General features: G+C 49.7%; 1 protein-coding gene across 1 annotated transcript in view; it reads left to right on the forward strand.

Moving 5' to 3' along the window:
- Window positions 1-2,835: 2,835 nt before the first annotated feature.
- The window catches only part of Clstn1 (calsyntenin 1), a 61,270-nt gene continuing 48,766 nt past the window's right edge, over window positions 2,836-15,339 (forward strand). The window contains exon 1 of the mRNA XM_051173832.1: window positions 2,836-3,198. Within this exon, the coding sequence (XP_051029789.1) occupies window positions 3,108-3,198 (91 nt within the window). The 5' untranslated portion in view covers window positions 2,836-3,107. The remainder of the gene's footprint in view (window positions 3,199-15,339) is intronic.

Raw genomic sequence — 15,339 nt, forward strand, 5'->3', positions numbered from 1 at the left:
AAAGCTGAATGCTGAGTTCCACACTAACACTACGACTACTAATAAAATGGACATAGAAATTCATTCATTCACCACTGGGATATTTACTGCATACCTACTATGTGTTTTCTACTCCCAAGGGAAAATGCATATTATCATCTATTTACATGCATTGTATGCCAAGCTCTATGAAGCATGTTAATTTTTTAGGGACAGTTTTGATGACTAAGAGCACTGTCTGCTCTTGCAGAGGGCCTAAGTTCGATTCCCAATGCCCACATGGCAGCGCACAACCCTCTGTAATTCCAGTTCCAGGGAATCCAATGCCTTTTCTGGCCTCCTTGGGCTCTTCCTTATGGTGCATAAACATGCATGCCAAACACCCATGTACATAAAATAATAAAATAATCTTAGAAAAAGCCAAGTGGTGGTGGCTCACACCTTTAAGCCCACTACTTGGGAGGCAGAGGCAGGATCTCTGTGAATCCAAGGCTAGCCTGGTCTACAGAGTGAGTTCCAAGACAGCCCGGGCTATACAGAGAAACCCTGTCTCAAAACAAAACCCCTCCAAAACAAAAATTTAACTTACATTTCACTTATTATTTTGTGTGTTTGTGCTCATGTTGTGAGGGATACAACACACATGTGGAGGTCAGAGGACAACTTGTAGGAGTTAGTTCTCTCCTTCTAGCAAACTCAAGTCATCAGGCCTGGTACCATCTCTCCAGCCATGGTTGGTGTGTTTGTCTGTTTGAGACAGGATGGAATATAGCCCTAGCTGGCCTCAAATGTCCCATGTAGGTGAGGTTGCTCTACATTTCTGATCTGGCTTCTATCTCATGAGTACTAGGAATACAAGCATGTGCCGTCCAGTTGGGTTAGAATGCTGGACATGGACCCCAGGATCTCAGGAATGCTAGGCAAGCACCCTGCTGGCTGAGTTACATCCCCAATTCCCTATGTGATACTTGGATTGTGCCATCTGGCATAAATCTCCAGGCTCTAAAGACGCTAAAGCTGTGGGTATTGCTATTGCATGTCATAGGTGAGGAAAAAGATAAAGACAGTTTCATGATTTGCTCATAACCACTTGCAGAGTGAGAGCAGAATCCCAGCCCAGCCCTGCCTGCCTGCTCTCTCTCTATTTTGGTCCTTCCCACTAGGCTGCCGTGGGGGAGGAAAGAAAAGGACTTGGATTAGTGACTGAAGAGCTCATGGCAGCATCCATGGGACTATAAGGCCACGCCAGGTGGGTCAGGGTTTCCCAAGAGGCAGCCCTGACACTCCCAGGACAGGAGGGAGGGCGGCTGGGTCGGGATGCTGGCCCTGGGTAGGGATGCATTTGAATGAAGACAGAGACTAAGTCTCTGTCTAGCTGTGGAGGGCAGAGGCTGAGAGGGGGGAGCCTTCCCAGGAGGTCCTCAACTACTGTTGAGGTGGCAATAGGAAGTCTGCCAGAGTCAACAACAATGCTGGCAGTTGTAGCCTTGGTCATCAGGTGACATCTTTGGCTGGGAGAAATGTTGGGGTGTGGTCCAGAGATGGGGATGGGCAGCAGGAACCTTGGGAGGGATCCAGCTTCAGGAACACGTCAGACATTACCAGTGTGGAGTCTTCAGGCTCTGTGGGGAAACAAAGGACAGAGAGAGTTTCCATTACAGTTTGCTTTGACACTGGGTCAGGTCATGGCACATCTCTCCACAGCTGTTGAAGGTTTTCCTGTAGCATCAAGTCCAAATCCCCCATCCTGCCATGTCCAGGCACCCTCAGTCTACCCTTACAGGCTTCTTGCCCAAACTGTCCTAAACGTCCTCTCTCTCCACAGGCCGCCCATCCCCCACCCTCATCACTGCCCACCTTCCTCCATCTCACCCCAAGCTGGCCCGCACAACCACATCCTCCCCCTTGGCACTGTTGGTGAATTCCCGCTTTGGCTGAATAACTCTTTGGTTACTGATGGCTTTCTGTTGTAGGTGTTTCCCTAAAGAGGCCACCCCGCCGTCGAGGGCTGACTTTTCCACCATTCCTTAGTTGTCTCAGGCAGAGACTTTACAGCCTTTCCTGTCAGTAAAATAGAACCGAGTCTCCCAAAGCGCAGTGCCCACTGAAGGCCACCGTGACTGTCACCCCTGACCTCTGGTGTGGGGCAGCTTGTGTGTGTGTCCAGATTAGAGGCGGCAGATAAGGACACAAGGAAAAGGGTGGACCCCAGAGAACCCCGTAGAGACCTCTGTTTTCCTAAAGGACACTTAACATCGTACTCAGTGTGCTACAAGCTCGTAAACCACAAAGGGTTTCTTCGGTAAACCAGGGCTCCCTGGAGACAGACAGTCCCTTTCCAAATCCCCAGACTGGAGCTGGAGAACAAGTCCAGCCACCCCAGGCTGTTTACCAAACTCAGTGGGGTGAGCTGTGTCCCTGAAACCTTTCCTGACCCACAAGCTCCGCTCATCACCTCCCCTTGGCAGAGGCGGTCCCTGAGGTACTTGGAGGAGACACCGCTGGGCCCAAGTAGCCGGGTGCTGGAGCTCAGAGGCCGTGGCATCTGCAGTCCCAAAGGGCGGAAGGGCAAGTCCTTCGGTTCCAGAACCGGGGCGCGAGTCCCCAGGAGCTTTGCGGGGCTTCCAGGTGCAGCGTCCAGAGGCGCGCGCCGGGAGGAGGGGCGGATGCTCTGGGGCGGCCGCGGGCAGGGTGCGCGTCCTGCGGGTCCCGCCGCTGCTCCCGGGCCGCTCCTGCTCCGCGCGTCCCCTCAGGCGCGCACCGCGGGCTCAGCCTGTGGGCGCGCGCATCCGCGGCGCGGGGAGCGCGCGCGCGCGCCCTCCCTCCGCCCCTCCCTCCCTCCGTCCTCGCCCCGCCCGCCGCCACCCCGCCCCCGGCCGGGTACCCTCGCCGGACCCGAGAGAGAGCGCCGCCGCCATCTTAGCCGCCGCCGCCGCCGCCTCCAGCGCTGCGCCGCTGACTCGGGGAGGGCGCGCGCGGCCCAGCAGCACGGCGGCTGCTGCTCCCGTCCCGGTGCCCGCCGCGCCGCCCAGCCGCGGGGCCCCCGGCCGCCTGCGCCCCTCTTAGCGTGCCGCGCGCCTTCCTGTCGCTTCCGCGTCGGGCCGGCCGCGGCGCCCCGAGCCCGAGCGATGCTGCGCCGCCCTGCGCCCGCGCTGGCCCCGGCGGTCCGGCTGCTGCTGGCCGGGCTGCTGTGCGGCGGCGGGGTCTGGGCCGCGCGAGGTAAGCGGCGGGGCGCGGTGAGCCGGGTGCGGGAACCGTAACGGGGCGCAAGGTTGGGCCGAGTGAGGGGAGTCATGCGGGGCCGCGAGGTTCGGGTCGGGGCCGGGTGCGGGAACCGTGCCCCCCCGGTTCAAGGTGGGGGCCCGAGTGCGGGAGTCCTGCGGGTCTGTGGGTGAGGTGGGTACAGCGCTGGAGTCATGCAGGGCCTCGGCGTTCTGGGCCGAGTGCGGGGATCGTGCCAGAGCCCAGGGTTCGGGTCCTAGTGCGCGCATTGTATCAGGCAAGGTTCGGGTCCGAGTGTAGGAATGGTGCCAAGGCCCAGGGTTCGGATCCGAGTGCCCGAATCGTATTGAGCAATGTTTCGGTCCGAGTTACGGCAACAGTAACCGGGTGCAAGGTGGGGACAGAGTGCAGGAGTCGTGTAGGGCTGCAGGGTTTGGGTCCGAGTGTGGGAATTGTGCCAGGACCCAGGTCGGAATGCACGCGTCGTATTGGGCGAGGTACAGATCCGAATGCGCAAGTCGTATCCAGCAAGGTTTGGGGCCCAGCGCGGAGATCGTATCAGGTGCACAGGTGCAGGACCCAGTGCGGGAATGGTGTCGGCGCACAGCGATCGGTGCCGAGCGAGGTGGTGTTGCTGGGGCGCGGGGTTCCGGCCCAGTGTGTGTGTGTGTGACTGATTGCTTGGACGCGGGGTTGCGGGCTGAGTGCGGAGCACCGAATCAGCTTGCTCGGTGAGGTTCAGGTTCAGGCGTGCAGAGCCGGGCACTGAGGTCCGCAGAACCTAGGCGCTCGCTGCAGTTGCATGGGGAAGCCAATTTTATTTCCGGGCGGGGCACCTGAGCCTTGACCGGCCCAGTTGCAGCCTCAAGGTGGTGGAGGTGCTGATCTGGGGAGATCAGGGGACGCGCGGAGGGGGTCAGCCCACTTTCCAGTAGCGCACTTAGACTGGGGGTGCGCTCCTGGGTGGAATGCAGTGTATGTGTGTTGGGTGCTCAGAAATGCATCAGCCTGGGGATGCACGCACGGATTTTGGTGTGTGCTTACATAAGAATCCACTCCTCCGCATCTCTTTCCCAAGATCCCGGTTCTCTGCTGCGACTAGGTGGACACCACGACTTCGCCCCTTTCCGCCTCCTTTAAATGTGACTTCCTAAGTAGCAGAGGCGAAAACTCCGCTTCCTTCCCACCCTTTTACCCAAAGGCGAAATTGAGAAGGTGTTTGTGACCACTTCTCACCCACCCTCACCCACCTGGTGTGAGCAAAGTGTCCATCCTCTGCAGCTTTACTCACAGTACTGTGCAAGGCTTGTTTGACCACCACAGAAACTAGAAGCCGCGCTAATTCCTTAGGATCGTAGGTGGCAAATAGTATTTCTTTGCTTACTGGTTGTTTTACATATTTATCCATATCAACTAAACATTTTACCTGCCTTCTGATACTGACTGAGCTTAGCACCAAAAAGCTTACGCATTGCAGATGAATTTGAAATCGTAAACATTTACCCTGGTCTTTAAGTATTCTAGGTATGTGGTCTCTAGAGTGCTCAAATCTATGTTTTGGTAATCAAAAGAACTTTGGGGGAGGAGGATTGATAGAAGTCTGGATGAGTTGGTCACATCATAACTTTGCAAGATTTAAAAAAAAAAAAAGATTGCTTTTTCTCCTACGCCTGACATAGGAAAAGCTGTGTTCACAAATTAAAGGGCAAGAGAAGCCAAGACATCCTTTGTTCCAGTGCGTCACACAGAGGGTGATAAACCGTGAAAACTTCTTTTATTTCTTTTAGAACATTCTGTCCATTCTTGTCAAAGTTAGCTCCTCCTCGGCAGTAAGTATCTAATTAGACCGCATTGGATTTTTTGAAAGTTTAATCAAGCCAACTTGAAATGAGGTTTGAAGCCTGATATATCCAATAGGGAAAAAAGGCAATCTTGGAGGGAAAAAAATCATGTTTAAAAAAAAGTGTTTAGCTAGGTAGTGGTGGTGCACGCCTTTAATCCCAGTGCTTGTGAAGCAGAGGCAGGCGGGTCTCTGTGAGTTCGAGGCCAGCCTGGTCTACAGAGCGAGTGCTAGGACAGCCTCCAAAGCTATGCAGAGAAACCCTGTCTCAAAAACAAAAACAAAAACAAAAAACAAACAAACAACAACAACAAAAAAAAAAACAAAACCCAAAACAGAACCAACCAGCCAAACAAAACAAAAACAAAAAAGTGCTTGGGTTGGGTATTTTAGAAACAGTTCAAATAACATTTAGTTTAGTTGATAATAGCATTCATTGCTTGTTTGCGTCCATTTGTTAAAGTTTGTTCATCATCTAATTACTTTGGTTGGGCTGTGTGTTGGTCTCACCTGGTCATCACGCTAGAGTGGCAGAGAGGAATGGGAAATTTCCTCTGGTGGGTTGAGTTTTGGAGTCATTTGTAATCTGATTTCTCTGGTTTTTCCCTGGTGCAGTTACGGTTCACTGGGGGATTTTATTCTTCAAAATAAAAACATTTGAATATCAGTTTTTCTTTTGAATTTGTTGTTTCTTTTCTTGCACATTCATGAATATTCCATGACATGCTAATAAAACAATTTCAGTTTGAAATGTTACAAATGAGTTTTATATGTAAATAGGTGGCTTGTGGAGGCACTTTCTGTAGGCTCATTAGTTCAGGTAACATCTGAGTCCTCCCAGCAAGGTTGGTGCTGGGGAGGGAGCCCAGGGCCTCAGGGAGGCCAGGCAAGTGCCCTGCTCTCCAGCCATACCCTCCACCTCAGTATTCAGTATTTGGTGTTGCATGATAGAGTGGCATAGTCTGCTGTTCATGCTCCTTATTCCTTGAATATTATTGATGGAATAAAGTTCACATGCAGGCTTAGAGAGGAATTATCTTTCCTAATATAAAGTGCAGTGGGTCGTTAATTATCTTTTGAAATCTTTTACTTTCCCCCATCTTTGACATAGCCTGGAGCTTGCTGTGTAGACCAGACTGGCCTTGGACTCCCGTTGACTCCTCCTGACTTTTCCCCACTGCTGAGGTTATAGGCAGGTACCTCCTGTCTGACTAATTAGTTGCTTTTTTTTTTTTTTTTTTTTTTTAGAGTACTATAGAATTTCACCACATTAATTAAAAAACAATCAAGTAAGCTGGGCGGTGATGGCTCAAGCCTTTGATCCCAGCACGAAGGAGGCAGAGGCAGGCGAATATCTGTGAGTTTGAGGTCAGCCTGGTCTACAAGAGCAAGTTCCAGGACAGCCTCTAAAACCACAGAGAAACCCTGTTTAAAAACAAAACAAAACAAAACAGAAGTAAATCAGAAGGCCGGGGTCTGCATGCCCAGGATGGTTGTACCTGCTACAGCTTATCTGCTAGCCAAGGAGATCTTGAGCAGGATCAGAAGATGGGAGCTGAGGTAGGGAAAACAGAGAGTTACATGATGTTATTTATGTTCACTGTTATCTTTTTCCCAAAATTTTCTTTTTCTTTTTTGCTTTTGAGACAGGGTTTCTCTGTGTAGCCCTGGCTGTCCTGGAACTCACTCTGTAGACCAGGCTGGCCTTGAACTCACAGAAATCCACCTGCCTCTGCCTCCTGAGCGCTGGGATTGAAGGCATGCCCATCATTGCCCGACTAATATTACTAATTCTTAGTGTGTTGTAGTTCAAAAGTCTTTAATTTGATTATCTGGAGTTTTGGATTAGGTGGTAACTCATACTTTGGCCATATACTTTAGGAGAAAAAAACAAAACCAAGCAGTTTTCATAGAAATTCCTTTCCTGCAGGGTGATTAGAAGTTCATTTTGAAGCCAGGCAATGGTGGCAGCCCACCTTTAATGCCAGCACTTGGGAGGCAGAGGCAGATGGGTCTCTGTGAGTTTGAGGCCAGCCTGGTCTATGGAGCGAGTTCAGGACAGGCTCCAAAGCTACAGAGAAACAAAAACAACAAAAAGCAAACATGTGAATGTTTAAAATGATAAACCTGAGGTACATGAAAGTCTTACAGCACTAGGAAAGATCACTGCAACTCAGGCGCTGTAATGCACGCCTGGCACCTGTAATTGTAGCCCTTGGGAGGCAGACGCAGGAGGAGCAGGGGTCTGAGGTCATTCTTGGCTACATAGATCTTGGCTGCATAGAAAATTATTGGTTAGTTTGGGCCGTATGAGATCCTGCTGCAAACAAAAACAGATTGCATTACTTTCATTATTGCTTTGGAAGATGGGAAAATGTGATTTTGTTGTTGTTGTTGATAGAGTTATATTTTGTATAAAAGAACTAGTGAGATAGTTTAACTGGGTAAAGGTGTTTTTCATTAAGATTTATTGTAAACTCTGTCTCTGGGACTCACATGGTAGAAGAAACCCATCTCCCTTAAGTTATCTTCTGATTGCCATACATGTGTCATGACACATGCAGACTTCCCTACCAGAATAAAGAAGCACAACACATACATACATACATACATACATACATACATACATACATACCCTTAAAAATAGAGCCGGGCCTGCAGAGATGGCTTGGTGGTTAAGGGTGCTTACTGCTCTTGCAGAGAGACGTAGGCCTGGTTGCCAGCCCACAGGGTGGCTCACAACCATCTGTAATTCCAGTTTCAGTAGATCTGGTGCCCTCTTCTGGTCTCCAAGGGACCTGCACACACGAGGCGCACAGACATGCATGCAGCAAGTAAAACACCTTAAAAAAAAAAAGGTAAATAAATATTTTTTTAAAGATTGAAACACACCAGGCATGATGACTTATGCCTGTAATCATAACACAGGAAGGTGAAGCAGGAGGATTGCTGCAAGTTTGAAGCAAACCTGGACCATCTAGTGCGTTCCAGGCCCTCCTCCAGGAGTCTGATCCTCATGGATTCCAGTTGAGGCATCTGCCTTGCTTTTCTTGTGGTCTTGACTTGGTAGAAGGAGAGTTCTTAAAAAGAAATTCATGTTTGCAAATGAAGACTTAAAATGTCTATTGCCTATAAAATACAACACCTCTTACAATGAGGATGAGGAATGTGGGCTCCAGACTGGTGGGGATGATTTATGCAAAGTCATCTTCGAACTCCAAGCATCCTTTAGTGACAATCAGAGGCTGTGAAAAGCCACAGGTAGGAGCCTTAGCTGTGACAGCCCCCTCCCTGAACAGGTTTCCTCAAGACCTGCCACACTGTGTCACAGAATTGGCCTGCCCTTTGTCTCCAGCCTTCTAGGTGTGGTTTTGCACATTTTGTCATTTAGCTTTAGGATGATATTATTAGATTAGACATTTTCACAGGATGCCTTGCTGAGCGGGTTTTTTTTTTTTTTTTTTTTTTTTTTTAAAGGTCCTCGGCAAAGATTCAATTATTTCAAAGTAGCAGAATATAAAGTGTCTTAAAAGCCTGTAAAGCGCATTGAAGGTCAACTTCCTTCCACTTGGAGCCCCAGCAGGAGGGTAGTGGCAGGCAGTGGACCAAAAGGAGGTCTGTGTTTGCCTTTGTGCCTTTTCTGTCTGGGGTGGACATTGTCTCAGTCACCTGTTTCAGATCTGTCTGATTCTCCTGTCCCAAGAGCTCCCTCCTGGTAAGGCTGTTCTGATTTCCTGTTTAACTCTTCCTTTTCCTTCCTCGTTTGCCTTTGGGTGTGGGAACTGAACCCAGGTCCTCATGCACGCTAGGTCACCGTTTAAAAATTAATTAACTGATAATTATGCTGTAGGTGGAACCTAGGGCCTTGTGCACAGTAGGCCGGTGCTCTACCACTGAAGGATAGCACAGCATTCCCGCTGAAACGGTGCTATGGAGATAGAATAACCTCATAAAATCTGTGTGTGTTTCAGAGGTGATGCCAGGCATCTGTCTCCATTGTTCTCCAGTGTGTGTGTGCGTGTGTGTGTGTGTGTGTGTGTGTGTGTGTGTGTGTGTGTGTGTGTGTGTCCTCTTTCCTCCAAGGTTTCTCTGTGTAGCTTTGTAGACCAGGCTGGCCTGGAACTCACAGAGATCCGGCTGCCTCTGCCTCCCAAGTGTACCTGGCCACATGGTATGTTTTCAAGATTTATCAGTATCATAGCATGTGTCAGAACTTCATCTCATTTTTGGCCATTTTGTTTATTTATTCATCAGTTGGTAGGCATTTGGCTTTTGACACTTAGTACCTTTTTTATATTATGAACATTTATGAACAAGATTTTGTGAGGATGTGTCTTAAACTCTCTTGAGTATATATTCAGAGTGGTGTAAATGAAGCTCTTACTTGGTCTAGATAATGGCCCCCAGACAGGCTTTATTTGTACAAGCAAGATAGCGCCACAGAGTGGCATTTAGGGTAATTCTCCCCCCCACACCCCAGTCTCATTGTAGCCCAGGCTAGCTGTTGAACCCCTTGCATAGCTGAGGCTGCTGAGGCTATCATTGACCCTCAGGTCCTACTGCCCCTGGTGAAGCACTGGCTTGTACCACCACACCTGGCTACTTTAGTGTAACATCCTCGTGTGTAACTGTTGAACCTCAGCGGCTGCTACATCCTGCGACCTCCACAGTCACTCAAAGGAGCATTTTTCTGCCCAAACATGACATTCCCAGTTGTTTGTTCTTAAGTTACAGGTTGCTGCTTTTTTCTTAATGGGGCACAGGAACGCCTCACCTAACCGGTTCCTTCCTTGGTGTCTGTGTCCCAGGGCTTTGAACAGAGGTGGAAGGAACTTTGAGGGTGCTGTTGTCCCATTGTGCAGCCGTCCCCGGCCCCCTGGGACTGACAGGCTTGTGCAGACCTTGGGTCTCGGATACAAAGCCTCTCTCTCACGCTCTGCTTTGCTTTGGACTGGGTCCTATCTGTCCTATCTTGGCGTCACCTCAGCCTGAGGCTCTTTGTCACTCTGCACACTGAGGCCCACAACATTTTCTGGCCCAGTAACTCCCAGGTTCTCATGTTTGGCGATCTGAAATGGAGCCAGCTCATGTGAGGGACACATGCAGAATGTGGGGCTAGGTCAATTCCTGGGCTTCAGCTAGCTTAGAAAATGACAGTTGCAAATTCATTATATTCTTGTTATGCTATTCGAAGACTGGGGTTTTAAAAGAAAAGTATTTAGTCTGGTCCTTTCATTTTATGCTTTAATGTGTCTTATTTACCCAGTCTTTAACCCTAGTACAAGACATTTAGAGACATTTTTAGAGTCAAATGTACTTTAAAACTTAGTAAGAATAAATGTCATCTTTAATACCTCTTTAAAATGAAAGAAACAAAATATTCGAAGTTCTTCCCAATACTTCACAATTTTTTGAGACAGGGTCTCACGTAGCCTAGACTAGCCTCCAGCTCCATAGGAAGCTGAGAATGACCTTTGAACTTCTGATCCTTCTGCCTGTACCCCCCCGCCCCCCGGTGTTCGGGGCCCACAGGCATGTGCTACCATGCCCAGCTTTGTGGGTGTTGGTGATCTCAAAGGTATGAGCTGTGAGAGTACCTGAATGCGTGTGCGCATGAACACACACACACACACACACACACCTCTTGCACTCAAGAGTGGCTTTGAGCATGCTAGGCAAGTGTGTGTATACTGCACACATTTATTGACACAGGGTCTTTCTGTGCAACCCAGACTGGCTTCCAGCTCACTGTATCTCCCAGGCTGGCCTTTAGCTTTCAGCAATCCTCCTGCCTCAGCCTTCCAGCTGAGTCGGCCAGTGCATAGCTTCCCAGCGGATGGTCTCAGCTGATGCTCCCTCCTACCCTACAGGGAAACTCTGGTCTTTTATTCCTTAGCGGCCTCAGGGTGCAGGCTGCCCTGCTTTGTGTGCGCGACACCTTGCCTCAGACTTACTCTAAGTTCATCTGAGACTTCCAGCAAGTGGGGTTGACGCCTGATTTGGGGGATTAAAACCCTGTGTCAATCAAACAGATTGTGTTTACCTTTAAGTAAATTGGCTAATTCCTGCCCGTTTCAAATTGCCTGTGGGATTAGCACCTAGGATGACAGTAATTAAAATTCACAGCTAATCCCTCATCATTGTTTTCCTGCCATGCTTTTCAAACGTTTATGGAAGGGCTAAGAACAGAGTACTGCTGTGGTGTCTCTAATTTTTCCCTGGGTCCTCTGGGTAAAATTCATGGGAGAACAGTGGGGTGGGGACTGGCAGCTTTGTGCCTGAGCCCCGGTTACTGCTCTGCATTAATGGTAGGGTAGCTCGGAAACCCTCAGGGTGGATTATAAATTGGTGAGGGCGGGTCTTCTGAGATTCTGCAAATAGCTGCCGACACCTGTGTGTGATTCCCAAGCTTAGCAAGGATTTAAGCCTTGTGCGTGGTGTGTGGGGCCTGTGCTTGCTGAGTGCTGGAGTAACTAGGGTGCATCTGCTGTTCTTCAAAGTCTCTAATAGGTAAATACCCTGGGGCTGGAGGTGTGGCCCCACAGTTCCTCCAGAGAACCTGAGTTTGGTTCTCAGCATTCTTACCAGGCCACTCAGCCCCCTGTAACTCCAGCTTCAGGGGATCTGATGCCATCTTCTGACCTCCTTCATGCTTAGGCACACATGCCGCAACATTCACATAAATAAAGTAATATAAACATTGTGGCTACTCGTGTGGCTTCATGCTAGAGGTGTGTGTGTGTGTGTGTGTGTGTGTGTGTGTGTGTGTGAGAGAGAGAGAGAGAGAGAGAGAGAGAGAGAGAGCCTGAATTTGATTCCCAGTATTGTTGCAAAAGCAAAGCAGAATTCAGGGCCTGGAGAGATAGATAGCTCAGGGGCTAAGAGTCTTGGCTGCTCTTGCAGAGGACCCAGGTTCGGTTCCCAGTGCTAACATGACAGATCATGACCATCCATAGTTCCAGCTTCTGGGGTGCATACATCCATACAGGCAAAACACTCATAAAATATTAAAATAGAGTGCAAACACAAAACCCCTAACTGTTGGGCCAGCAAGACTGCTCAGCAGGTAAAGGCACCTGCCACACAAGCCTGGAGACCTGAGTTCGATTCCCAGATGTGATGGAAAGTTGTTCTCTGACCTATGTTGTAACTTAAGCAGAGAGAAAGATGCCATGTGACAGGGTTCAAACAGAGGGGACTTTTATTAGGGAAAGGGATCATAAATGGGGAAATGGGAGGGGGAGACCAGTCTCGGGACAGGAGGGGGGGGAGAGAGGGAGGGAGGGAGGGGAGGAGAGAGAGAGAGAGAGAGAGAGAGAGAGAGAGAGAGGAGAATGGGAGGTGGGCAGAGCCCTTTTAAAAGGGAACATGGTGAATGTGCATAGGCGGTGCTCTTAGTGGCTGCAGCTGAGGGCGTGTCCTGTCAGAACCCCGAGGGCAGGCCAGTGCAGATGCCTGGAGACTAACAACCTCTTTTAAGTCTTATAATGATTCATGACTTTAATCCCAGCACTCAGAAGGCAGAGGCAGGAAGATCTCTGAGTTCAAGGCCAGCCTGGTCTACAGAGTGAGTCCCAGTACAGCCAGGGCTACACAGAGCAACCCTGTTCCAAATCCCCCCACACCCTCTTTTAAACTTTATCATTGGGTGCGCTTTCTTCTCTTCCCCCCCCCTCCCCCTTCCTGTCTCTCTTGCCTCCCCCTCTGATCTGCTCTAATCCCCTCTTCACTCCTCTCCTTTCTGGGGATTAAATTTGGCTTTGTGTGTTAGGCAACCAAACTACCATTGGGCTGTCCCTGGGCCTGCAGGGTATCACACTCCTCCCTTTCTGAGACTTCAATAACAAGGGCCACAGTATCAATATTTGTTCAGTGAAACGTTTTAGAAGTCACTTACTACCAGTGCTCATAGTTGCTCATTTAACCTGTTGAGTTTGCCATTTAAAAGAAACTATCCGGACTGACTTTTCTTTTTGGTTTTCCAGGCAGGGTTTCTCTATTTTGCTTTGGAGCCTGTCCTGGAACTCACTCTGTAGACCAGGCTGGCCTTTAACTCACAAAGATTCGCCTGCCTCTGCTTCCCGAGTGCTGGGAGAAAAGGCGTGTGCCACCAGTGCCCATCCTGACTGACTATTCTTAAAAGTGTTAAACTTCTTACCACTCAAAAAAAAAAGTGGGGCTGGATAGGTGGTTCAGTAGTTAGAGTATTTACTGCCCTTATAGAGGACCCAGGTGTAAGGAATAAGGTTTTCCTCCCACAGCTGGTCTCCCACCCCGTGCCAGCCCCAATTAATGCAGAGACTCTGTATTTGATATAATTCTGTTGGCCAGGTACTAGTTTCTTATCGGCTAGCTCTGTCTTAAGTATTAACCCATTTCTGTTAATCTATATATTTCCACATGGTCTTACCGGAGAGCCGGCTGGTGTCCTGCTCTCTCCAGACTTTCCATCCTGACTCCTCCTTACTACTTCCTCTTTCCTCCTTGTCTCCTAGTCCCTCCTATCTTCCTTTCCTATTGGCCAACAGTGCTTTATTCATTAACCAGTATGAGAAACATATTTACAGAAAGACATCTCCCATCACCCGGGTTCAATTTTCAGCACCCACATGGATGCTCACAGCCATCTGTAACATCATCTGGTCTGGGGATCAGATGATCGGATGCCATCTTAAGTTGTCATCAGGCACCAGGCACACACGTGGTCCAGACATTAACACAAGTAAACCACCCATACACAAGTAAAAGTTAAAAGTATTTGAAGTGTCAGGGCCAGAGAGTTGGCTCAGTGGTTAAGAGCACTTGTTCTGGGAAAGGACCTAGGTTCAATTCCCAGCGCCCACCGGAAGTCTGTAAGCACCATGTGACCTACAGACAGACATACATGTAGGCAGAGCACGCATACACACAAAGTGAATCTTTTATTGTTGTTTTTGGAGTCAGGGTTTCTCTGTAAAGCCCTGTCTGTCCTGGAACTCACTTGTAGACCAGGCTGGCCTCGAACTCACAAAGATCCACCTGCATCTGCCTCCTAAGGGAGTGCTGGAATTAAAGGCATACACCGCTACCGAACCGAGCTCAATGGTCTTGACTATTTTAAGATGGAGTCTCACTGTGTTGCCTGAGGTTGAACTTGAACTCTAAGGCCCAAGCAATCTTCCTCAGCCTTTTGAGAAACTGGAACTATAAGCCTATTGGATTTTTTTTTTTAATCCTTTAGAAACCCAAGTACAGGCTGGTAAACTGAGGCAGCTGGTGCAGAGGGCAGTGATGGACCTTGGCCGGAATAGCCCGATGTTGACAAAGTTAAGCCATGTCTAGTCTGCACTGATCGAAATCTTTCCTCCCGGTTGCTGGGAGCGTACTTCATTTCCCCTCGCTCCCATTCTGTTGCAGTAACTGGCCCTCAACACCTGCCTGCTGCTGTATAACGGGACCATGCAGCAGCTGCGAGCCAGCTTTGTTCTGGCCTGTGTCCTGGGACCACAGTTCCGTGTGACTCTAAGATGACCCAGGTCCCTCGTTCAGTCGTTTGTTGATCTGTGAGCACAGCAACTTGCAACCCAAATTTTATTTTCTCCCAGGAAACGTTAGAAAGAAACTCCTGGGGTTTCCTAAGTGAGCACTGGGGTTTCCTCAGCCTGCAGTAAGCGTGAGTGAGTGCCACTGCCACATGGGCAATCGCGGTGGGAGGGAGGGGGGCCGTTAGTGCATGGGAGGGAGGGTGGAGAAGGTGGAGGGGGCCGTTAGTGCAGGGGACGGAGGATGGAGAAGGTGGAGGGGGTCCCTTTACTGTTCTGAGTGACTCCGCCGTGGCGGTCGAGAGGCGGGGTGACAGCGCTGCAGTTGTTGTCCCGAGGACTCAGAAGGCAAGAGATGGTGGAGCCTGCGGTGCAGCTCTTGGATCAGGGCAGGTGTCCTGTCCACCGCAGAGAATCTGCAGAGAACCCCGGCTGCTGGCCGCCCCGTCAGTGCTGAGGTCACAGGCACCAGCTGCATCACCAGTGCTGACGTCATAGGCACCGACCACCCCGCCAGTGATGACGTCAGACTGCCAGCCTCTTCACCAGTGCTGATGTCACAGGCACTGGCTGCGTTACCAGTGCTGAGGTCACAGGCACCGGCCACTTCACCTTTCAGGAAATATTTATCAATGAACATTAAATGAAGCAGTGACTGGTCACAAACCTAATCATTTGTATTAAAGAATTTAGCTTAACAATGGCTGTTTGAAACCGTCCCTTGGGTTTTCCAAATTGCCTAGTCTGTAAGACTCACTCAGACTCACCCTTTTGTAC

The sequence above is a fragment of the Phodopus roborovskii genome, unplaced genomic scaffold (genome assembly GCF_943737965.1).
Source record: "Phodopus roborovskii unplaced genomic scaffold, PHOROB, whole genome shotgun sequence".
Classification (NCBI taxonomy): domain Eukaryota; kingdom Metazoa; phylum Chordata; class Mammalia; order Rodentia; family Cricetidae; genus Phodopus; species Phodopus roborovskii.